Source organism: Corylus avellana, chromosome 1 (assembly GCF_965113065.1).
Source record: "Corylus avellana chromosome 1, dhCorAvel1.hap1.2, whole genome shotgun sequence".
Taxonomy (NCBI): Eukaryota; Viridiplantae; Streptophyta; class Magnoliopsida; order Fagales; family Betulaceae; genus Corylus; species Corylus avellana.
Window position 1 is genome coordinate 43,931,812 of NC_142490.1, and position 24,626 is coordinate 43,956,437.

Sequence of the window (24,626 nt, forward strand, 5' to 3'; positions counted from 1 at the left end):
GTTGTCACCTGTAATTGTTTTTTGGTCCACCTTTTAATGCAAAAGACTAAACACTTATCGACACTATTATAATTCAACCTGTAATTGTTTTGTGGTCCACCTTTTAATGCAAAAGACTAAACACTTATAGACACTTTTATAATTCATCCATTAAGAACACATGATGTTAGTAGGTTCGACAGTGGCTCGGTGCTCGTTTTGTGGTGGTTTGGCGGTTTGAGATGAAAAAACTCAAACTCCAAAAATAGTTTACTACATTTAACAACGTAAATACTGGAAAATATTAACCAAAATTAAAAATGAAGTAAATTAAGAAAAAAAAAAAAAACCAATTTATCACCAATGCCAAACACAATTGAGTTGAGTAACTCGAGAGCAAGCTTGACCCAACACATCTAAAGTCTATGAACTCCAAATTCCGACCAGCAACAAAAATAATCAACTTAACACGACCAAACAATGACAATAAATAGAGTATCTTCCAAGTTATCCATCTACAAGGTAGGTAGTTGCTACCAATAGACCTCAACTCGAGGGATCAACATTCAACTCTGAAAAGACATCATTAAACATGAGTAACCAGAGTCCGATAAATAGAATAGATAATCAGGTAGAGGAAATACATATTTCAATTATTTGAGAAAACATGTAATTCGATGAGAATTTTCAAGTAGGAAATGCATTAAGTTTTTTGATTTTTCTTTTCAGCATTCCACTAGTTAATTCCTGACCTCACTAGCGAGCACAATCTTAGAACTCCCCATTGCGTGCCTCAAAAGAACTCAATTAGATTAGAGAGTTTAACTAAGAAATGAACAAATCTACCGCAATAGATACCATAAGTAATTTTCTTTCTTCTTTTTAAATGAAAATAAAGCAAACAGAAGAAAAAAGGATATAACTAACACATATAAAGGCTAAACACTTAGAATTATGGGCTTAATTCTTTTAACTCTTTATGACAGTACCTAAAACCAAAAGAAGCAGCACCTAAATTTCCATTCAAAGTCTCTCAAAAGCTAAAATATATAGCTACCCCAAAGAAACATATATCGGTTTTAAAAACCAACTTAATCATTCCTTCAAACTTCTCAAATAGGGTCACATCAACCTCAATCTCAATTATGTAGGCTCAATTTCATTAATTAACTTCTAGGTTTTAAAAAGCCCCAAATTTCACTTTAAGTTCCATCTTCATTAACATAATATTCTCAATTCAACTACGATCTACTTTTAATATAATCTCCAGGAAGTTTTAAACTTCAAATTATAGACCTCATATTCATGTTTGAGCCACCAACTTTTGGAGCCAGCAATCAGAGCAATGACACCCCAAATGGGCATAACCATATAACCATTTGAATTCTTCAATTAATCTCAAATCACTCATAACCAAAATCAGTTGAAGATACAAAACCTGTTTTAAGGCCTCAATTCCATAGTAGCACAATCAATTCAAAGAAAACCAACCCGGAAAAACAAAATCCCTAAAAGGCCTAACCACAATATTCCTTCAAATCACACCAATACAAATTAAATCAAGTTGAATAAACATCACAATGTAAAATAACGAACTTAGAAAACACAGCCAGTATTATTCAAGTTGACAAAAACAAATCCAAACGAATAGGGAATAAGATACAAGAACAGAATCCATGAAGGCTTCCTTCCCATTCCGGGTTGCCTTTCTTGTCACTCCCACTTGAAGCTAGTGACAATCATTCCTGACCCTAACATCATTTCTGAACTTGATCTCTTAATTTTATATTCTATTTCTAAGTAGGATCATGCATTGAGGCATATAAGCGCGATAAAGCAACCACTATTTTTTCTGATAAAATTATCCAACCACTATGTTTTAGTTGTATGTAATTTCTTCAAAAGAATGTCACATGCTCCAATGCTTCAAATAACTTTGCACATCGTTCCAAATAAGGAAGGATGGAGATATACAAGAAGCTAATGCAACTTAGTAAAATCCAAAAAAGTACACACATGAAACAGAATTAAATCCAAATAAAGAGGGATGGAGATATACAAGAAGCTATTGCAACTTTGTCAAATCCAAAAAAGTACACACATGAAACATAATTAAATCTAAAAATTGGGCCAGAAACATAACATACTTTTGATAGTCTGGCAGGACTTATCGAGGTCTTGGCGTCAGCCTGATTCCATTCTCATTACATGGAAAGAAAGTGAGTTTAGGGCATTTGTATTTCTCCAAGTAATTCAAGTGTGGAAAAGATGACTGGAGTTCTTTCCAATCCATCTTTAAGTCACTCAAGAACCTCAGACGTAGTACCTCAACATTCCACTCCTTATTCTCCTGACCTGGGCTTAGATTTTGGAGTTCTCCTCCTCTGATGTAGAGTTTCTCTAGTATCGGAAGTTTTGCAGGCAGCAACCAACTGGGCGCTTTCTTCTCAGGGTAACACTTGAGATCCAGTTTCTTTAGTTTCTTAAAACCTTGCAGATCTGTGGGACCCTGCTCTCGTTTGTTAAAGGTGAATGCTCTTGAAAAATTCTTAACCAATCTTCCTGCTCCCTTGTCCTTCTTTTTGTTATCTCGACGATTCTCTGAATTCATGGTGCTTCCTGCCATTGGTTCCGCTACACCCTGGTCTTGATTTTTGTTACCCCCACGGTTCTTTGGAGTTGTGATGGTTGCAGTCGATGGTTGTGCCGCACCCTTGTCTTGCTTTTGGTTATTTCCACCGTTCTTAGGACTCGTGGTAGTTGCTGAAATTGGTTGTGCCACACTCTCGCCTTGCTTTTTTTTATCTTCACTCTTCTTTGGACTCTTGGCTTCTGCAATTGATTGTGCCACACCCTTGTCTTGCTTTTTCTTATCCCCCCTCTTCTTTGAACTTGTGGCGGTTGGTGTCATTGATTGTGGTTCACCCTTGTCTTGCTGAGGATCACTGCCTGTATTGCTGGGAAAAGCTCCCCACTCAATTGTAAGTTTTTCAAGATTTTCAAACTTTTGAAGATTGTTTGCTTCATCTTGATTGGGGAAATCTTTCGTGTTTGTGTAGATGCTCAATTTCCTCAGCTTCTTCAATCCTGACAAATCAGTAAGAGTACACGCTTTTTCATTTCGACGGTCACCAATTACAAACCCTTTAAGGACTCGGAGTTTTGTGAGAGACTTAATCTTTTTGGGAATGTACTCTAGCAAGTAACACTCGGATATATCCAAGTGCGTCAGATTCTCGAGTGAGCCTATTCCATCTGGAAGCTCCTCTAGAGTGTGACAAGCTCTAAGATCCAAGATCCTCAAATTTAAGAGCTTACAGACAGAATCAGGAAGCTTGGTAATTCTGGAAATTCCTTGAAGGCTTAAAAACCTTAAAAGTTTCATATTTTTCAACCCTTTCAAGAATTCAACGCTCTCTACTTCAATATGATGCTTAGCTGAGGTCTGCCACCTTCCCAGATAAAGAACCTTGACATTCTTCAACTTTGAGAACCACTCCGACTTGAAAAAGTCAGGATACGGCTCATTGACATTGAATATTGTTTGCAGTTTCTCTAGATCCAATTCGGCGCCACGTTTCTCTGTAGCCGATTCGTTGAAAAATTTCACCAACTCCTGAGAAAATCCATTGACTAAATACGCCCGGTGAGATGTCTTAAAATTGGTAGTGGGATTCCATTTTTCGTTATCAAAATCAAATAACCCAGCTTCTTTGGCAAGTACAATCACCACCGAACGAATACAAGGATTCATCTTGTAACTGTCCACGACTAACCTGTGCTTCTCATTTACGGGCTCAATGCAATGCTTCTTCGCCAGCTCTTTGAAGATTCCATCAGCAACTTCCTCAACCGACCGCCGTTCTTCCAAGGTTCCATCATCAACCTCTGGTCTAACAAAGCCTTCTCCAACCCACCAATAGGTCATAAACCTCTTCTTCACAATCTCATTTTCCGGAATTAAAGCAAAACACAGCAAGCACAGCTTTGTTGTGGACTCAAGACTCTCATATACTGACCGAAAATCTTGGAAAGTCAAGCTATTCCGAAATCCTATGTCAACATGTAAGACAGGCAAATCATCAATCACGTCCAAGTCATCAAACTCGGTGCCACCCCGTGTGTACCGATGGGCGTCGGATTTATCGGAGGACAGCTTATAGGGTAGCGGGATCCGGAGCTTCAACTCCATCACAATCTTGTCGATCGCGCGAAGCTTGGCTCGGAGCTGCTTGGGTCGTGAGGAAACATTGGGTACACTAGTTCCCAAAGCGTCGGAGCTGTGTAGTTTAAGTTTTTCGAGGAGGCCAATTGCTATGTCCTCGAAGCCCTTGAGACTCTTGAAGGATTCTCCTATGTAAATCAGATCTTTACTTAACTTCTCCGCTTGATTTTCCATTCTCTGATAGTCGTCCTGGCTAGTGTGGCTGCTTCCGTCGTTGCCACTGTCTCCGTTGTTGTTGCCACTGTTGATGTTGACAGGTCGGTTTCGGGAGAGGAATTCCTTGGCTTGTTTGAGGCTCTCGGCAACGTTGGATATAACCAAATCCTTTGACTCCGCAACGGAACCTGCGCCAGAAGACTGATCGGACGAAGACATCGGGTTGAAAACTTTCCGCAAAAACAAAATATATATATATATCAGAACGGGTGACACAAAATTTCGGAGCCAAGATCTGCCATCAACGGAGATCAAAGCTGAGGTTTATAGCCTTTTTCTGCAAAATGGCATTAGGTGAAAGCTGGGTTTTCTTTTTTTTTTTTTCTTTTTTTTTTTAAAAATGCGAAATCCGGTTAATTATTTTTTAAAAAATGCGAAATCGTTGATTCAAGGGTCCGAACAAAACAAAGTTTGTTGAAAAGTCAAAAAGCTACGCATAGCTGTCTCTCGGCGTTCGTACTATCCCCAGATAGATAATTAGCATTCACTACATTTTTTATTTATTTATTTATTTTTTATAATTCTTAAATTACACAATTTGGACCGTTTTCAGGCCACAACGTCTAAAAAAAAAAAATCATCTATTTAAAAAAGATGGTATATTTGAAATTGTATTGAAAAATAAAGTTTCAAGTAAAAAATGTGCTTTTTTTTTTTTTTTAATTATTATTAAGTAAATGCTTTATTTTTAAGCTTTTTGTCAAAAGTGTGTTTTAGTCATTTTTAAATTTTTTGAACTCTTAAAAGTGCTTTCAATTTTTTTTACTAAACATGCATGTTTTTTTTTTTTTTTTTAAATAGACTTTTTGAGTGTTAATCGCATTTTTAGGCTCTTCAAACACACATCCAAGGAGACCCGAAGAACATTCTTAGCAATCTTACTAAACTATTTTTTTTTTTAAAATTATTTTGGTGAGCCAAATCACTAAAATTCACAATTAAAAAAAAAAACACTCCCCAAAAGTCTCAACAAAATAATATGAAAAAAACTTTATTTTACACCCCTGAACCACCGAGCGTTTTGAAAAGACCTCCATAAATTTTAAAACCCCCAATTTAATCCCCTAAACTTTTAATTTGAGTCAATTGACCCCTCTGTCAGATTTATCTGTTAAATTTTAACGATAATGCCTAAAAAGACCAAAATACCCATTAATTTTTTTTTATAACTTTATCTTTTTAAAATTTTTTAATTTGAAATTAAGGGTAAATTTGAAATTTTATAAAAAATCAGAAGTATAAATGTCATTATATCACTTTTAAGTTTTTAATGTTTAAAATCTGATCGAGGAGTCAATTGATTGAAATTGAAAGTTTAATGGAGTAAATTGAGAGTTTTTGTCTTCTCAAAATGAGCGATAGTTCAGAGTGTAAAGTAAAATTTCTCCAAATAATAATTTTGGTTTGATGGATAGACAACTCACCAAATGAATCCAAAATAATAAATATACTAATGTTTTCACATACATCACCAACATCTCCATTCCTACATGAAGGAAATAAAGATACATGCAGCAAGCACAATATCATGCCCATCCTCCTTTTTGTTTCTAAAGTTATACATGGAAAGAAGCCATTGGATTGACCTGTAAAAACAGAATTAAATCCAAATAAGGAGGGATGGAGATAATATACAAGAAGCTACTGCAACTTCGTCAAATCCCAAAAAGTAGACACATGAAACAGAATTAAATCTAAAAATTGGGCCAGAAACATAACATACTTCTGATAGTCTGAGTCATCCTGGGAGGACTTCTCGAACTAATGCAAAATGTTATATCTCTCAGCAGCTCCCTTTCCAGCTTCAGTTCTTGGCTTCAGCCCGATTCCATTCTCATTACATGGAAAGAAAGTGAGTTTAGGGCATTTGTATTTCTCCAAGTAAATCAAGTCTGGAAATGATGACAGGAGGAGTTATCCCCCCTCTTCTTTGAACTTGTGGTGCTTGGTGTCATTGATTGTGGCTCACCCTTGTCTTGCTGAGGAACACTGCCTGTATTGCTGGGAAAAGCTCCCCACTCAATTGTAAGTTTTTCAAGATTTTCAAACTTTTGAAGATTGTTTTCGTCATCTTCGTTGGGGAGAGCCTCCGTGGTTGTGTAGATGCTCAACTTGCTCAGCTGCTTTAATCCTGACAAATCAGCAAGAGTACACGAATTTTCATTTAGACGGTCACCAATTACAAACCCTTTAAGGACTCGGAGTTTTGGGAGCAACTTAATCTTTTTGGGAATGTATTCTAGCAAGTAACACTCGGATGTATCCAAGTGCGTCAGATTCTTGAGTGAGCCTATTCCATCTGGAAGCTCCTCTAGAGTGTGACAAGCTCTAAGATCCAAGATCCTCAAATTTAAGAGCTTACAGACGGAATCAGGAAGCTTGGTAATTCTAGAAATTCCTTGAAGGCTGAAAAACCTTAAAAAGTTTAATATTTTTCAACCCTTGTAAGAATTCAACGCTCTCTACTTCAATATATATATATATATATATATATATATATATAGTGCTTAGCTGAGGTCTGCCACCTTCCCAGATAAAGAACCTTTACATTCTTGAACTTTGAGAACCACTCCAATTTGAAAAAATCAGGATAAGGCTCATTGACATTGAATATTGTTCTCAGTTTCTCTAGATCCAATCCAGGGTGGTCGGTTTCTTTTGCATCCGGTCCAGGGCCAATTTTCGCCAACTCCTGAGAAAATCCATTGACTAAACACGCCCGGTAAGACGTCTTAAAATTGGCACTGGGATTCCATGTTTTGCCATCGAAATCAAACAACCCAGCTTCTTTGGCAAGCACAATCACCGCCGAACCGATAAAAGGATTCATCTTATTACTGTACACGACAACCTGTGCCTCTCATTCAGGGGCTCAATGTAGTCCTTCTTTGCCAGCTCTTTGAAGATTCCATCAGCAACTTCCTCAACCGACAGCAGCTTTTTCAAGCTTTGGGCTAACAAAGCCTTCTCCAACCCACCAATATGTCATAAACCTCTTCTTCACAATCTCATTTTCCGGAATTAAAGCAAAACACAGCAAGCACAGCTTTGTTGTGGAGTCAGTCAATTTATCATATACTAACCGAAAATCTCGGAAAGCCAAGCTACTCCCAAATTCTTCGTCAACATGTAAGAGAGGCAATTCATCAAGCACCTCCAAGTCATCAAACTCGGTGCTACCCCGTGGGAACCGGTGGGCGTCGGATTCCTTGGAGGACAACTTATAGGGTAACGGGATCCGGAGCTTCAACTCCATCACAATCTTGTTGATCGCGCGAAGCTTGGCTCGGAGCTGCTTGTCTCGCGAGGAAACATTGAGACCAGCAGTTAGCAAATCGTTGAAGGAGCTGCGTTCTTTAAGAGCATTGAAGAGGGCACTGGCTCTGTCCTCGAAGACTGTGAGATTTTTGAAGGATTCTCGTATGTAAATCATATCTTTCCTTAACTTCTCCGCGTGGTTCCCCTGATCTGATATTCGTCCTGGCTAGAATGGCTGCTGCCGTTGTTGCCAATGTTGCTGACGTTGTTCTCAGCTGGTCGGTTTTGAGAGAGTATGTCCTTGACTTGCTGGAGGCTCCTGACAACGTTGGGTAGAACGATATCGTTTATCTCCGCAACGTTGAAGTTGCCGGAACCTGCACCAGAAGACTGATCGGGCGGAGGCATCGTGTTGAAAACTTTCACAAAAGAAATATCAATTTTTTTTTTTTTTCCTATGGGCTATGCGAAAGCTGGTTATCTCCAACACTCCAATAATTGATACAAAGATGGGAACATAAAAAATATCCTACAACCCTCATAGAATTATTTTTGATGCGAATTTTAAAATTATCTGTGTTTTTAACTTTTTGGATAAAAATGAGTAGGAGAGCCCTGCTCAAGTAGGAAGTCCACTCGAGCAGGGATGCCAATTTAACCTAGATATGCCATCACTTAAAATCTAAGCTGATATATAGGTGTATAGGCCAAAATAATTGGAAATTGGGTTTACTTGGGTCCTAATAATTAGGGTGCGAGAGGTAAACTAAAGCCATGGAAGATGTCAATTGACCCTGTTGGCCGTCACTATGATTTGATGATTATGGTTATTGCTTCTTCTTGTGTTACAAGTCAAGTCATTTAATTTTTTTAAAATAATATGACATTATATATACAATCAAATATTTCAAAATTTAATCTGGATAATGAAATAATTCATATATATATATATGTTTCCGAAGCATTTCTTCTTATGATAATATACTAGCAAGCTTTATTTATCATATATATTTTTTGAAGAAGTACTTTACGTATCATCAATTCATCATATGCTTTCATTGATAAATTAATTAGTGTACCCGTTAGGTGAATGAGAATTTGTTTTTTGCTTTGAGTTAAACTTAGCTGCAGAGCTAAGATATACTAGCTAGTGTTTTCACATACATCACAAACATCTCCATTCCTACCGGAAGGAAATAAAGATCCAACAAAATATTCTGCCAATCCAAAAAAAAAAAAAAAAGTTCTACATTGAAAGAAGCCATTGGATTGACCCTCAATCAATTTTGCTTAACCCACAATCAATTTTGCTCTTGCATAGCCCTCATTTATGTGCTTTACTTGGAACAGATCCCCTATGCCAAAATGAGCCATTAATAACCAGACAAATGTGATAAGCTCTCCTCCTCCGCTTAGTCGAGCAGCATGAGTATTGGGCTTGCAATGGCTTGCAGCATAAGACAACAATTCTACCCATATTTCACTCATTAGACCCCATCTCTTCTTCCCCTCCAACTGTAATAGCTCTTTGGCGAGAATACATGCATCAAAGAGCACAGATTTGCTTGTATGTCCCTTCACATCAGAAGGTTTCACATCAGTATTTACTCCAAGGATTAGAGCACAAGCATGTAATAGATGTTCTGGCTTTTCTTCTCCTGCATCCTTTCTGGTGAAAAATTCTTTAGCCTCGGCACAGGTATCGCGAAATCTTATGTGACCAATACCTGCTACAGTAGACATCATAGTACGCTGCATAACTAGAAGATATAACATATAATCCGAAAGGATTTTACAAAATTCACGACGATTACTAGTTTCTTCATCACTCTCATGGATTGTATGGGCATGATAGCAGAGATCTGTAGCAATATGCCATAATAGAAGACTTTGATCAAAATCAACGTCGACAATATAATGCATCAACTTGCTATTCTCAATTGTCCAATCATTAGTCCGTAAAACCCAGTCTCCTCGAGCTGAACATATCATCCTTGCAGAGTCAGGATTATTTGCGAGATCAGATTTCTTTTTCAGCTCACAAAAGATGAAATCCCATAGCGGTTCGGTAAATTGTTTTTTGGACACATATTTCTGATCATAGAAATCCTTAAGGTCAATGTTTTCAATCAGACAAATCCATACACGTCCAAAGTAATCAAAGAATCTAAGGTTCTTTTTTGGACATTCCTTCACACAATAATCTATTAAGTTGTATTGATCAAGAGATTCAGACCACCTCCGAAATAGGATTTGTCTAGCCCGACCAAAGAAACTTGGTCTATTTTCCCCCCAGTTTATCCTCTTGAGCTTGAGATAGTATTGGAGGAGAATGAGGAACAATCCCTTAATAGCTTCTATGCAGAAATTTCGCTTGGGTGAATTCATGATGGAAGCAGCAGTCCAATCAGAGAAAGCCAACATAAGGAGAGCAATTGTATCCAAGGCTATGGCACCAAAGAGCAAGCTATAGGTAATTCCAACATCAATCTTACCAAAGCCATGCTTATCTATTGTATAGAAGGTTGAAAGAGATGCCACAACCACACACCAGGATATAAATCGGACAAAGTATCCAAACGTTGAATGCACCACGACAACCTTGGTATAGAGAACTTCATAGATGAAGTTGAGTTCAACCGCTAGCACTTTAAAGGCATCTCCTGGGGTTCTCATATGGAAAAACAATCGGCTCTTATAACGCTCGTCGAAACTAAAGACGACTTCGACGATGAGACCACTGAAGATTTTGAAGAAGTGATAAGCATGTTTCACCGCCGTAAGGTCATACAGTGGGCCTTCATATGACCTATAACTTGCAGTTTTGGGCTCTTTGTTAGGTTCTTCTATCAATTCAATATGAACTGGGAGTCTGGCCTCTTTTTTCGAAGCGTATTCCTCCATGAAAGTTGCATAGCTTGGCCCTGAGTGACTTGCTTGAAGCTTCGATTGCCGGAATTTATCGAGGTTTGCAAGAAATAAAGCACGTGTTCGCTCAGCATACTTGATGACTCCAGCGACAAACAGAAGAACAGTAGGTTTCCACAACTTGTTTTTGGGAAAGGATTGACGGAAGACAAGTAAAGCAGCAGAAACCTGGCTGATGAGCCCAACCAAGTGCCTTAGCCAGAGGGCATTATCCTCTAGAGCAAAAGCAGTTATGGTATCTGGACCACCAAGGTGTAACAAAAGAAAGGGAGACCAAAACGCCAGAATGTCAGCATGATCATCAGGTTTCAGAGGATCTCTTTGACGAATATCTTTTTGACTGTTGGAAATGAGTCCCACTGCAAAGTTAGCAGCCCAATCGGCCACCAAGTAAGCTAGCCAAATCAGCAACATTACCATCCCACGTCCTATTCGCTTTCTGAATGGTGCAAATAGAATTAGAAATGTCTGTAGTGAGAGACTTAACAGAACGAAACTCCGGATGTTCCATTTATCATAGAACTTCATGATTGCGTCAGAGATGGACTTAGACATTTTCCTCCTTTGGTTGCTTAATTTTTTTCTCCTTTCTTTCACCCTATTGAAGAGAATTTAAAGTGTTAGTTTTTAAGTTGCTAAAACAAAAGCCAGAGGTAGATATGGATTTTAATAAGGCAAGAAATTATATTTTTATCTCATAATTATCCTACAATATAGTACTCGCTTAAGCCTTACATAACATAGGCTTTTGCCTAACACCCCCAATTAATAATTGTACAATAATTTTTTTTTTTTTTTAAAGGCTACAATATGATAAAAAGTTAATAAATAGTCTCTAGCTAATTAAGATTCCCATTAATAATTTTACAACAAAGATTATTTCCAAAATAAAATTAAAAATCTAATATGATAAAAATTTTAACAAATGATTTATAATTAAGGCTCTCGGTAAAAAAACTACAATATTTGGGCTTGAAAAAATCTCTAGAGATGAAAATGAGAATTTGATGCCAAGTAGAATTAGGATTGTTTTGACTAGTCTGATAACAGAAGAAATTAAGAATTGAAGGCTAAAGAGGGAACTCAAAAGATGGAAACTAATGGTTAGGGAAGTGAAAAACCATAGTCACCACAAAGAAGCAGACATAAAATAACTCCGAAAGATTAAAATTTTCCCGATACTTCAAAACTGAATTGAAAATAACAAATACTAGATACAATCCAGCATTTGGCAACTCAGCTATTGATTCTCCTGCATCCAGACATGTAATCATTCAATTTCTTCTGATGTGTACAATTCACGATCATAAAATAATGGACTTTTCTCGAAAGTTAATAATTAAGGTCTCTAATGTCATAATTTCTTGACGTATATAAATTATTAGAATGTCTACTTGTTTACTTTCATATTTTCATATTCATAAAAGTCCAACGTGCATAACTTTCTCCAATGTGACAACACCAATTTAAATTAAAATTGCCAGTAATATGAAAAGTTTTGAATAAAAACACTTAATTAGTAATTGTGCATTCCAAAAAGCGAAATGAATGATTTTTATAATATTAATATTAGATATTAATTAATTAATTAATATTTAAATATAAGAAAATGACATCACTAAACTTGTTGCCTTAGTCCTCAAGTGTATTTAACCGGCCATGCTACAATGCTACTGTGGCAATCTCAACCAATTCTTAGATTAATTTTTTATTATTATTATTTTATAAAAAAAAAAAAAAAATTCAAGAGTTGGTAGAGAGTCAAATCAACATTGTGGAATAGTTGTGCGATAAAAGTTTTTCTTTTTTATTTTTTATTTTTTATTTATTTTTAAGAATTACTCATAGATTTATATTATGCTATTTTGAACAACAATTTGATTTATATATATGTAGTTATTTATGATAGCTAAAACATGATTACTCAATATAGTAGTTTTCTTGTAGTCTCCAAGAGGTAGCTCAATTAGCTGGGATCACGCTTAATGAAGCGGAGGTCACTAGTTCGAATCCCCCTTCCCCTCTATACGTACGGACATGTCAAAAAAATATAGTAGTTGGCAAGAGTTGACTTAATGTTAGAAAATTAATCAAATGATTAAACCAATCATTTCCTATCAGCTTAAGTTTTTGAAATAAATAAAGATTGAATATGGTAGTAGAGCAAATGCCCAGATTTTGAGCATTGTACGTCTCTGTCATTAACCTTCCATTTTCAATTAAATATTTTACTTGTTGAGCCTAATTTAAATTTTTAACCCCATTTTGTTTAAAATAGTTTTGTACGTGTTGTCTTGTCCTATATGTAAGGAGAATATTAAAATATTGTTTAAATGATTAAATTGATATATATATTTTTTTTCTTTTTAGCTTAAGCTTTTGAACTACTAATGCTTTAACATATTATCAGAGCAAATGTCCTATGTTCGAACATTATTATAACATAATGGTTCAATTATGGACAACAAAGTTTGTTAACAGCTTTAAGAATAATTATATCCTCACAAAGACTAAAATATATAAATTATAAAAAATGACAACAACGGCGAAGACAAACTTTATGGATAAACTACAAACAAAAAGGATTGCATAAATGAATACAATGATGCATGGCAGGTGCATGAGTGGTAGCTCTTATAGAACATAACAAAGGAAAAACCACGTACCTCTTAGGGGATGCTGAGAAAACTAATGCAAATTACGAATAGGGAAGTGAACTTTGAATTAGGAAAACTAATACAAGTTTGAGAAAGTTGTATATCTCAACTCAGTCACATATATCCTCTCACTCAGTCAAACTTATATATAGGCACTGTGCACCGACAGTATTAGCTATGTTTAGGTCCCAAAGTTCTCTCTATTTCCTATCTTGATAATTGTTCTACAAGCAAATGGAGAACTTGGTGATCAAAAAAAAAAATACTAATAATAATTTTTTTTTTTTTTTAAAAAAGAAAAAGTTGCGAATGCTCGACACATTTGAATCATAAGTGATATGGATTGAGATTTGAAAGCTTAAAGACTTGGGCCGGAATCTGAATCTCGTGTGCTTCTTTATTCTTGTAATATAGAGGTGACTTTTATACTATATCAAGTTAAATTGTAGGACTCTTTTTTGCCATGTGATGTACAAGGTAATATCTGCCACGGAATTAAGAGTGGAGTTATTAATGTTATTGAATAGATGATTATAAGTATTCCATATGTTTATTGAATAATGTTATTTAATAGACGGTTATATGAGTGTTATATAATTGAGATGATGTGATAATAAAAATTAATTTTTAATATTTTCTTACAAGCACTAATTTAAGAATTGATTTTCATTAATTAACACATTACTAAGTTATATGAAACTACATAACTACAAAAAAATTATATAAAAACCATCCCCCACCACTTCCACGATGAGGTTACTGCAGGTGGAGACTGCGGTCTTCACCCATCTTCTTTACTAGGAGGTGGAGGTGGAGCTGGTGGAGGTGGCTCCATCTTCTTTTAGAACCCTAAGAAATAGTCTAGAATTGAGTTAAAACCCAAGGATGAATGTTTTATCTTTCAAATAGTTGTGAACATAAGTGATAACTTTTTCAAAACAGAACTAAATGAGAATAGAGTAGTGATAATGGAGACGCCAGTGTGAGTTAATAGTCACTCACGTTGGTTTATTATAATATAAAATATTATTAAAAAAAATCTATAAACCGTAATATTAAAAAAATTATATTATAAAATAAACCTACGTGAGTTGTATCTCCATTATCACTACTCATAAGAATATATAGCGTGTGAACTGAAATGAACAAAGAGATATACTCATATATATCTCATCTCAACTTTCCAATACTCGTACAGCCGTACAAGCTTTGTTCACTGCTCACCTCTGACTTTGAGGTGGTTGCCGAACCGCTTTCCTTAATAATAAAAATAATTAATTTCTTTAATTTTTTAGTTTTATATTTTATATATATTTTTTTAAAAGTGGCACATGTCATCATTTTATTGGCGCTATCGTGACACCTATTGGAAATCAATAAATGTTTTGAAAAAATTTGACTAAATTATTATTATTATTATTTTGTTGCATATCTTAATAGAAACTCTAAGTTTATTTTGATACAGTTAAATTGTAAATCATGTGAACTATATGGATTAATTTTTTATTTTTTTTCCTTTATATAACTTTGATATTTTTCTTTTCTTGCTATCAAAATTATTATCTAAACAAACATAATTCATATTTTTTTTAAAATATATTATTACTTTTTAGTGTATATATATATATAATAGCAAAAATCTTGAGAAATGAAATCTAGCTAGGATGCCTATAGTCTTAACACTGGCATTTTAGGAGTGTTAAAATTGTGATAATTGGCATAGTAAAATTCTGAAAATTGTAACAAGTGAAACTATTATTTTGTAATAGAATGTACATTGCTTTAATTCAATCCACCGAGGATTAAAAAAAGTTGTACATGACATATTAGCCTAAACATTAAAATTGGGAAATCAGGAAAACTAATTGATAAATTAAAATAATTTGTTTGCGATCGAGTAAGTCGATCTGTAGACTAAGCTTTTAGTATGGGTAAAAATTGTTCCGTCTATAGTCATTGAAAAAAAAAAAACATGATAATTTGAAAATTAAGAGTTAAGTTGGAAGCTAGAGTAACATTTTTATGCCAAAATATTCAAATGATAATAACACTAAGGTGTGTTTGGGATTGCGATATCACAAGAATAATCTGCGTTTTTAAAAGATATTGCAAAACATAAAGTGCCTGACATTTCGATTTAAAAAGCATTTAATTTAAAACAGGAAAAAAAATCTATGATTTCTATAAGCAAACTAGATGGTATTTATTTGAAAAAGTGTGAATTTAAACCAAAATTAGGATTTTACATAACAAATATTTGATAAAAAAAAGTAATTTTTAACATGTTTTACCAAACGCCTTTGCGATTTTAAAAAGTAGCGATTTCAAAAATGCAATTTTTTTAAAAAGTAATTTTTAAAATCGTACTTATTGAAACCGCAATCCCAAACGGACCCTAAAATTGAGAAAAGAACGAGGTAGCTCAATTAGCTGAGACCACACCTAATGAAGCGAAGGTCACTAGTTCGAATCCCCCTCACTCTCTTGTGTGGACATGTCCAAAAAAAAAAAAAAATTGAGAAAAGATCATGTACTTCCCTTAACTATGACTCTGCCTTTTAGTCATATTTCACCCTTTTATTTATTTTTATTTTTTCACTTTTTTTTGGACATGGTAAGATAATTCTTGTTTGCACAAGAACATCAGTACGGAATCCGAAATTTCACTAATTCTCAATAATTCATTCTCAAGCACTCTTTTTTTCTTAATAGTAGCTAGTATATACAAGGCTTCAAAAGGAAAGAAAGAAATTTTTAGAATTAATCTAAACAGCAATTTAAAAACTATATATAGAAGATCTAACTAATGCTAGCAACCTAATGATGGGGAAATCTCCTAAAGTTGGAAACCAAGGGAAATAAGGAAAGTCAATGCTAAGAAATAAAACAAAATTATTAACAGTAATCTAAGAAGGAAATGAATAGGCCTCAAGAGGTAACTCAATCAGTGGATCACATCTCATGACATTAGTTCGAATTCTCCTCCCTCTCTTCCTCTTGTGCCGACATGGTAAAAAAAAAGAAAAAAAAAAGAAAAAAATGATTATATGGAAAAATATACTTTAATCTCCTGAATTATCATCCATTTTGCAATTATACCTCAAATTAAGTGACATCAAGGCCTCACACACTACCATCGCGTATCACATTAAACATGTTTTGATTTTTCTTCCCAAATACCATTAAAGTTGTTAATAAATAAAAATTAAAAAATATATAAAAATTGCCAATTGAAAAAAAAAAAAAAAAATTATGGGGGCTAATATGAAAAGGGCCACCCTTTTTTGGTGTTTTCAATTTTTTTTTTTTTAATAATTTTTTTTTCAAATGATTATTCTTAAGTAAATTTAAGCGTATTTTGGAGAGAAAAATGCAAAAGTGTCTAATTTAACATGCGATAGTAGAATAGGAGGCCCTAATATCACTTTTTAAAGTTCAGAAGTGTAAGAGCAATAAATGTAATAGTTTAAGAGGCTAAAATTTATTTTCCGTATAATTATAAAATTGACACGAAATTTGGATGGAAAGTATGAATAGAAGCTGGGTTATGATTTTATTATGTTGGGAAATTCTTACATTTTATTATGTGTGGTTATGATTTTATTATCGTGGTGCACTTCCATTCGAACGTGGATGGGACTCGACAATTTGGCCAAGATTCTCATATAGACCATTCACACTCCCATTTGAACGTGGGTATGACCGGCCAAATCGATGAGGACTCCTAAGTGCACTGTTCCTACTTCCGTTCTCGGGGGGGTGTGGGGTTTGCCGTCCTACATCATAGAAATTTTTTTAAATTCCTTTGAGTTTGAGTAAATATATTCATCACCCATTCATCCTTTAAAACCTATGTGACATGGTTTTCCCAAAAAAAAAAAATTATTTTTATGTACCAAATGTTGTAGGGGTGAAATAGCGGTTGCGGTTAGCGGTTAGTGGCTAAAACCGCTAACCGCAACCGCCTAGGCGGTTAGTAAATTTTACTAACCGCCTCCGCTAACCGGGTAGCGGTTAACCGCTTTGGAATAACCGCTTTTTTTGGGCTTTTTTCTTTGGACCGATTTTGGGCCGGTTTTGGGCTCACTTTAAACATTTTTTTTCTCATTTTAAACATTTTTTTTTTCCCTTTCCATGGCCATTTTAGCATTAAAAATTGCTATATACCAAAATCTTGTTGGCCACCTTCTACAAATCTACACATCATATAATATACAAATAAAATTACAACAAAATCATCACTTCACTTATAGTCTTATACATAAACTCACAAGCAAGTTCATAAACGCACACATAGAAATAAAATAAAACACAAACAAATTCATAAACTCACAAGCAATCAAAAAAACCAACATATATGGTTAAACTTGAAGCTTGAGGCTCATTTCAATCAACCAAAAAAAGTTCATAAACTCACAACTTATTGTTATTATATATATATAATATATAAATATATATTATATTTAAAAAAAAAAGCGGTTAGCGGGTAGCGGTTAGCGGTTAGCGGATTTCCAAAACCTACTAACCGCTAACCGCTAACCGCAACCGCCTAGGCGGTTAGCGGTTTTTACTAACCGCTTTCAAAGCGGTTAGGCGGTTTTAAATTTCACCCCTAAAATGTTGTGGAGGACCATACCACATACCTTTAAAGGGATAGATACGTTAAATTTCTATAATTTCTTAAAACTATTTCAAAATATAATTAGACAAGAAAATCTTATGACATATATGTATCTTTATTTTAGACCCATTTCAACTATTTTATCAAAAGTAGAATATCATCTTTTTACTTTATCCTATTCCTTCTTTTCTTCCAACTTCACTTACTCTCACAAACTAAGCAAGGTACTTTACTTTGAAAAAGGAGAAAAAAAGAAAAGAAAAGAAAAAGAAGCAGGGTCTGTATTGCCGGAATACATTTACAAAATCAGAGGTTTGTTGGGGGGGAGGGGGGTCATCCTAAATCAAAAAAAAAAAAAAAAACAATTTCTATCCACCAAATGTTACGGAGGACCATACGAGATAAACTTTGAAGGGATAGGAGTAGCTCTTTTGGAATCTATGTTGTTAAATTTTTATAATGTCTTAAAACTATTTCAAAATATAATTAGACAAGAAGATCTTTTGACATGTCTCTTTATTTTAGTCCCATTTCAACTATTTGATCAAAAGTAGAATATCATCTTTTCACTTTATCCTATTCCTTCTTTTCTTCCAACTTCCCTTACTCTCACAAACTAAGCAAGGTATTTTACTTTGAAAAAGGAGAAAAAAAAGAAAAGAAAAGAAAAAGAAGCGAGGTATGTATTGCCGGAATACATTTGCAAAATCAGAGGTTTGTGCAGTGAAAAATAAATTTTCATAATCAGGATCGAAGTTTATGAAAAATATGGAAAGAACTATCCTATTTAAAAATTTGGCTTCGAGATAAAATTCTTCCTCTTGCTTCCTTGAAAACACAGACGATCTTAGGGATAATGAGGCATATAGATCTTCAAAACTTAAACTTATTCTTAAGAAATGATATCAAGAGTATTTATTCTCGGTGAAAATTCACTTAACAACAATTATTAACTGTATTAGTATGTTTTGAGATCCTTGGGCTCTTCTCTATGCTTAAGTAATCGTGCCCAATTAATAACTATACAGTAAAACATTTTCTAGGAAGGCTAGTATACTTACCAAAATAGCTTTTTAATAATTTCGTGAGTCAAATAAAGCAAACAGAAGAAAAAAGGATCTAACTAACACATATAAGGCTAAACACTTGGAATTATGGGCTTAATTCTTTTAACTCTTTATGACAGCACCTAAAACCAAAAGAAGCAGCACCTAAATTTCCATTCAAAGTCTATCAAAGGCTAAAATATATAGCTACCCCAAAGAAACATATATCAGTTTTAAAAACCAACTTAATCATTCCTTCAAACTTCTCAAATAGGGTCATATCAACCTCAATCTCAATTATGTAGGCTCAATTTCATTAATTAACTTCCGGGTTTTAAAAAGCCCCAAATTTCACTTGAAGTTCCATCTTCATTAACATAATATTCTCAATTCAACTACGATCTACTTTTAATATAATCTCCATGAAGTTTTAAACTTCAAATTATAGACCTCATATTCATGTTTGAGCCACCAACTTTTAGAGCCAGCAATCAGAGCAATGATACCCCAAATGGGCATAACCATATAACCATTTGAATTCTTCAATTAATCTCAAATCACTCATAATCAAAATCAATTGAAGATACAAAACCTGTTTTAAGACCTCAATTCCATGGTAGCGCAATCAATTCAAAGAAAACCAACCCGGCAAAACAAAATCCCTAAAAGGCCTAACCACAATATTCCTTCAAATCACACCGATACAAATTAAATCAAGTTGAATAAACATCATAATGTAAAATAACGAACTTAAAAAACACAGCCAGTATTATTCAAGTTGACAAAAACAAATCCAAACAAATAGGGAATAAGATACAAGAACAGAATCCATGAAGGCTTCCCATTCCGGGTTGCCTTTCTTGTCACTCCCACTTGAAGTTAGTGACAATCATTCCCGACCCTAACATCATTTCTGAACTTGATCTATTAATTTTATATTCTATTTCTTAGTAGCGATCATGCATTGAGGCATATAAGCGCGATAAAGCAACAAGATTAATCCATATTTTTTCTGGTAAAGTTATCCAACCACTATGTTTTAGTTGTATGTAATTTCTTCAAAAGAATGTCACATGCTCCAATGCTACAAATAACTTTGCACATAGTTCCAAATAAGGGGGGATGGAGATATACAAGAAGCTATTGCAACTTAGTAAAATCCAAAAAAGTACATACATGAAACATAATGAAATCCAAATAAGGAGGGATGGGGATATACAAGAAGCTATTGCATGCAACTTCGTCAAATCCAAAAAAGTACACACATGAAACAGAATTAAATCTAAATTGGGCCAGAAACATAACATACTTCTGATAGTCTGAGTCATCCTCCCAGGACTTATCGAGTTACTGCACAATGTTATATCTAGCAGCAGTCTCTGACTTCAGCTCGATTCCATTGTCATTAGATGGAAAGAAAGTGAGTTCAGGGCATTTGTATTTCTCCAAGTAATTCAAGTATGGAAATGATGACTGGAGTTCTTTCCAATCCATCTTTAACTTGCTCAAGAACTTCAGACGTAGTATCTTAACATTCCACTCCTCATTCTCCTGACCTGGGCTTAGATTTTGAAGTTCTCCTCCTCTGATGTACAGTTTCTCTAGTATCGGAAGTTTTGCTGGCAGCAACCAACTGGGTGCTTTCTTCTCAGGGTAACACTTGAGATCCAGTTTCTTTAGTTTCTTAAAACCTTCCTCACCACCTATGGAACCCTGCCCTGATTTCGTAAAGGTGAGTGTTCTTAACAAAGTCTTACCCAATCTTGCTGCTCTCTTGTCCTTCTTTTTGTTATCTCCACTATTCTCTGGATTCATGGTGCTTCCTGCCATTGGTTCCGCTACACCCTGGTCTTGATTTTTGTTACCCCCACGGTTCTTTGGAGTTGTGATGGTTGCAGTCACTGGTTGTGCCGCACCCTTGTCTTGCTTTTGGTTATTTCCACCGTTCTTAGGACTCGTGGTAGTTGCTGAAATTAGTTGTGCCACACTCTCGCCTTGCTTTTTTTTTTTATCTTCACTCTTCTTTGGACTCTTGGTGGCTTCTGCAATTGATTGTGCCACACCCTTGTCTTGCTTTTTCTTATCTCCCCTCTTCTTTGAACTTGTGGTGGTTGGTGTCATTGATTGTGGTTCACCCTTGTCTTGCTCAGGATCACTGCCTGTATTGCTGGGAAAAGCTCCCCACTCAATTGTAAGTTTTTCAAGATTTTCAAACGTTCGAAGATTGTTTGCGTCCTCTTCATTGGGGAAATCCTTCGTGTTTGTGTAGATGCTCAATTTCCTCAGCTTCTTCAATCCTGACAAATCAGTAAGAGTACACGCTTTTTCATTTCAACGGTCACCAATTACAAACCCTTTAAGGACTCGGAGTTTTGAGAGAAACTTAATCTTTTTGGGAATGTACTCTAGCAAGTAACACTCGGATATATCCAAGTGCGTCAGATTCTCGAGTGAGCCTATTCCATCTGGAAGCTCCTCTAGAGTGTGACAAGCTCTAAGATCCAAGATCCTCAAATTTAAGAGCTTACGTACAGACAGAATCAGGAAGCTTGGTAATTCTGGAAATTCCTTGAAGGCTTAAAAACCTTAAAAGTTTCATATTTTTCAACCCTTTTAAGAATTCAACGCTCTCTACTTAAATATGATGCTTAGCTGAGGTCTGCCACCTTCCCAGATAAAGAACCTTGACATTCTTCAACTTTGAGAACCACCCCGACTTGAAAAAGTCAGGATACGGCTCATTGACATTGAATATTGTTTGCAGTTTCTCTAGATCCAATTCGGCGCCACGTTTCTCTGTAGCCGATTCGTTGAAAAATTTCACCAACTCCTGAGAAAATCCATTGACTAAATACGCCCGGTGAGATGTCTTAAAATTGGTAGTGGGATTCCATTTTTCGTTATCAAAATCAAATAACCCAGCTTCTTTGGCAAGTACAATCACCACCGAACGAATACAAGGATTCATCTTGTAACTGTCCACGACTAACCTGTGCTTCTCATTAACGGGCTCAATGCAATGCTTCTTCGCCAGCTCTTTGAAGATTCCATCAGCAACTTCCTCAACCGACCGCCGTTCTTCCAAGGTTCCATCATCAACCTCTGGTCTAACAAAGCCTTCTCCAACCCACCAATAGGTCATAAACCTCTTCTTCACAATCTCATTTTCCGGGATTAAAGCAAAACACAGCAAGCACAGCTTTGTTGTGGACTCAAGACTCTCATATACTGACCGAAAATCTTGGAAAGCCAAGCTATTCCGAAATCCCATGTCAACATGTAAGACAGGCAAATCATCAATCACGTCCAAGTCATCAAACTCGGTGCCACCCCGTGTGTACCGATGGGCGTCGGATTTATCGGAGGACAGCTTATAGGGTAGCGGGATCCGGAGCTTCAACTCCATCACAATCTTGTCGATCGCGCGAAGCTTGGCTCGGAGCTGCTTGGGTCGTGAGGAAACATTGGGTACACTAGTTCCCAAAGCGTCGGAGCTGTGTAGTTTAAGTTTTTCGAGGAGGCCAATTGCTATGTCCTCGAAGCCCTTGAGACTCTTGAAGGATTCTCCTATGTAAATCAGATCTTTACTTAACTTCTCCGCTTGATTTTCCATTCTCTGATAGTCGTCCTGGCTAGTGTGGCTGCTTCCGTCGTTGCCACTGTCTCCGTTGTTGTTGCCACTGTTGATGTTGACAGGTCGGTTTCGGGAGAGGAATTCCTTGGCTTGTTTGAGGCTCTCGGCAACGTCGGATATAACCAAATCCTTTGACTCGGCAACGGAAACTGCGCCAGAAGACTGATCGGACGAAGACATCGGGTTGAAAACTTTCCGGAAAAAATATATATATATATCAGAACGGGTGACACAAAATTTCGGAGCCAAGATCTGCCATCAACGGAGATCAAAGCTGAGGTTTATAGCCTTTTTTCTGCAAAATGGCATTAGGTGAAAGCTGGGTTTTCTTTTTTCTTTTTTCTTTTTTTTAAAAAATGCGAAATCCGGTTAACTCCAATAATTGATTCAAGGGTCCGAACAAAACAAAGTTTGTTGAAAAGTCAAAAAGCTACGCAAAGCTGTCTCTCGGCGTTCGTACTATCCCCAGATAGATAATTAGCATTCACTACATTTTTTATTTATTTATTTATTTTTTATAATTCTTAAATTACACAATTTGGACCGTTTTCAGGCCAAAACGTCTAAAAAAAAAATCATCTATTTAAAAAAGATGGTATATTTGAAATTGTATTGAAAAATAAAGTTTTAAGTAAAAAATGTGCTTTTTTTTTTTTTAATTATTATTAAGTAAATGCTTTATTTTTAAGCTTTTTGTCAAAAGTGTGTTTTAGTCATTTTTAAATTTTTTGAACTCTTAAAAGTGCTTCAAGTTTTTTTACTAAACATGCATGTTTTTTTTTTTTTTTTTTTTTTAAATAGACTTTTTGAGTGTTAATTGCATTTTTAGGCTCTTCAAACACACATCCAAGGAGACCTGAAGAACATTCTTAGCAATCTTACTAAACTATATTTTTTTTAAAAATTATTTTGGTGAGCCAAATCACTAAAATTCACAATTTAAAAAAAAAAAAAACACTCCCCAAAAGTCTCAACAAAATAATATGAAAAAACTTTACTTTACACCCCTGAACCACTGAGCGTTTTGAAAAGACCTCTATAAATTTTAAAACCCCCAATTTAATCCCCTAAACTTTTAATTTGAGTCAATTGACCCCTCTGTCAGATTTATCTGTTTAATTTTAACGATAATGCCTAAAAAGACCAAAATACCCATTAATTTTTTTTTATAACTTTATCTTTTTAAAATTTTTCAATTTGAAATTAAGGGTAAATTTGAAATTTTATAAAAAATCAGAAGTATAAATGTCATTATATCACTTTTAAGTTTTTAACGTTTAAAATCTGATCGAGGAGTCAATTGATTGAAATTGAAAGTTTAATGGAGTAAATTGAGAGTTTTTGTCTTCTCAAAACGAGCGATAGTTCAGAGTGTAAAGTAAAATTTCTCCAAATAATAATTTTGGTTTGATGGATAGACAACTCACCAAATGAATCCAAAATAATAAATATACTAATATTTTCACATACATCACCAACATCTCCATTCCTACATGAAGGAAATAAAGATACATGCAGCAAGCACAATATCATGCCCATCCTCCTTTTTTGTTTCTAAAGTTATACATGGAAAGAAGCCATTGGATTGACCTGTAAAAACAGAATTAAATCCAAATAAGGAGGGATGGAGATAATATACAAGAAGCTACTGCAACTTCGTCAAATCCAAAAAAGTAGACACATGAAACAGAATTAAATCTAAAAATTGGGCCAGAAACATAACATACTTCTGATAGTCTGAGTCATCCTGGGAGGACTTCTCGAATTAATGCAAAATGTTATATCTCTCAGCAGCTCCCTTTCCAGCTTCAGTTCTTGGCTTCAGCCCGATTCCATTCTCATTACATGGAAAGAAAGTGAGTTTAGGGCATTTGTATTTCTCCAAGTAAATCAAGTCTGGAAATGATGACAGGAGGAGTTATCCCCCCTCTTCTTTGAAGTTGTGGTGCTTGGTGTCATTGATTGTGGCTCACCCTTGTCTTGCTGAGGAACACTGCCTGTATTGCTGGGAAAAGCTCCCCACTCAATTGTAAGTTTTTCAAGATTTTCAAACTTCTGAAGA

The 24,626-nt window shown here is 35.1% G+C and overlaps 2 protein-coding genes and 2 pseudogenes across 3 annotated transcripts; all 4 read right to left on the bottom strand.

The window, feature by feature from the left end:
• Window positions 1–352: 352 nt before the first annotated feature.
• On the bottom strand, window positions 353–22,881 carry LOC132169952 (uncharacterized; annotated as a pseudogene). The gene is made up of 2 exons (XR_015909389.1): window positions 20,240–22,881; window positions 353–551 (listed from the first exon to the last, which is right to left on the bottom strand). The product of XR_015909389.1 is annotated as an uncharacterized LOC132169952 (transcript).
• Window positions 1,999–4,747, bottom strand: LOC132168569 (uncharacterized). Its single transcript, XM_059579566.2, has one exon. It carries the CDS (start codon window positions 4,577–4,579, stop codon window positions 2,147–2,149), a length of 2,433 nt encoding a protein of 810 aa, XP_059435549.2. The 5' UTR covers window positions 4,580–4,747; the 3' UTR covers window positions 1,999–2,146.
• On the bottom strand, window positions 6,061–8,086 carry LOC148589904 (uncharacterized; annotated as a pseudogene).
• LOC132169945 (uncharacterized) lies at window positions 8,969–11,134 on the bottom strand. The gene has a single exon (XM_088515702.1). It carries the CDS (start codon window positions 11,132–11,134, stop codon window positions 8,969–8,971), a length of 2,166 nt encoding a protein of 721 aa, XP_088371828.1.
• Window positions 22,882–24,626: the final 1,745 nt, after the last annotated feature.

Excerpts from the sequence above, each read along its gene's own strand:
- LOC132168569 (XM_059579566.2), bottom strand. The coding sequence starts at position 4,579 with ATGTCTTCGTCCGATCAGTCTTCTGGCGCAGGTTCCGTTGCGGAGTCA.
- LOC132169945 (XM_088515702.1), bottom strand. The coding sequence starts at position 11,134 with ATGAAGTTCTATGATAAATGGAACATCCGGAGTTTCGTTCTGTTAAGT.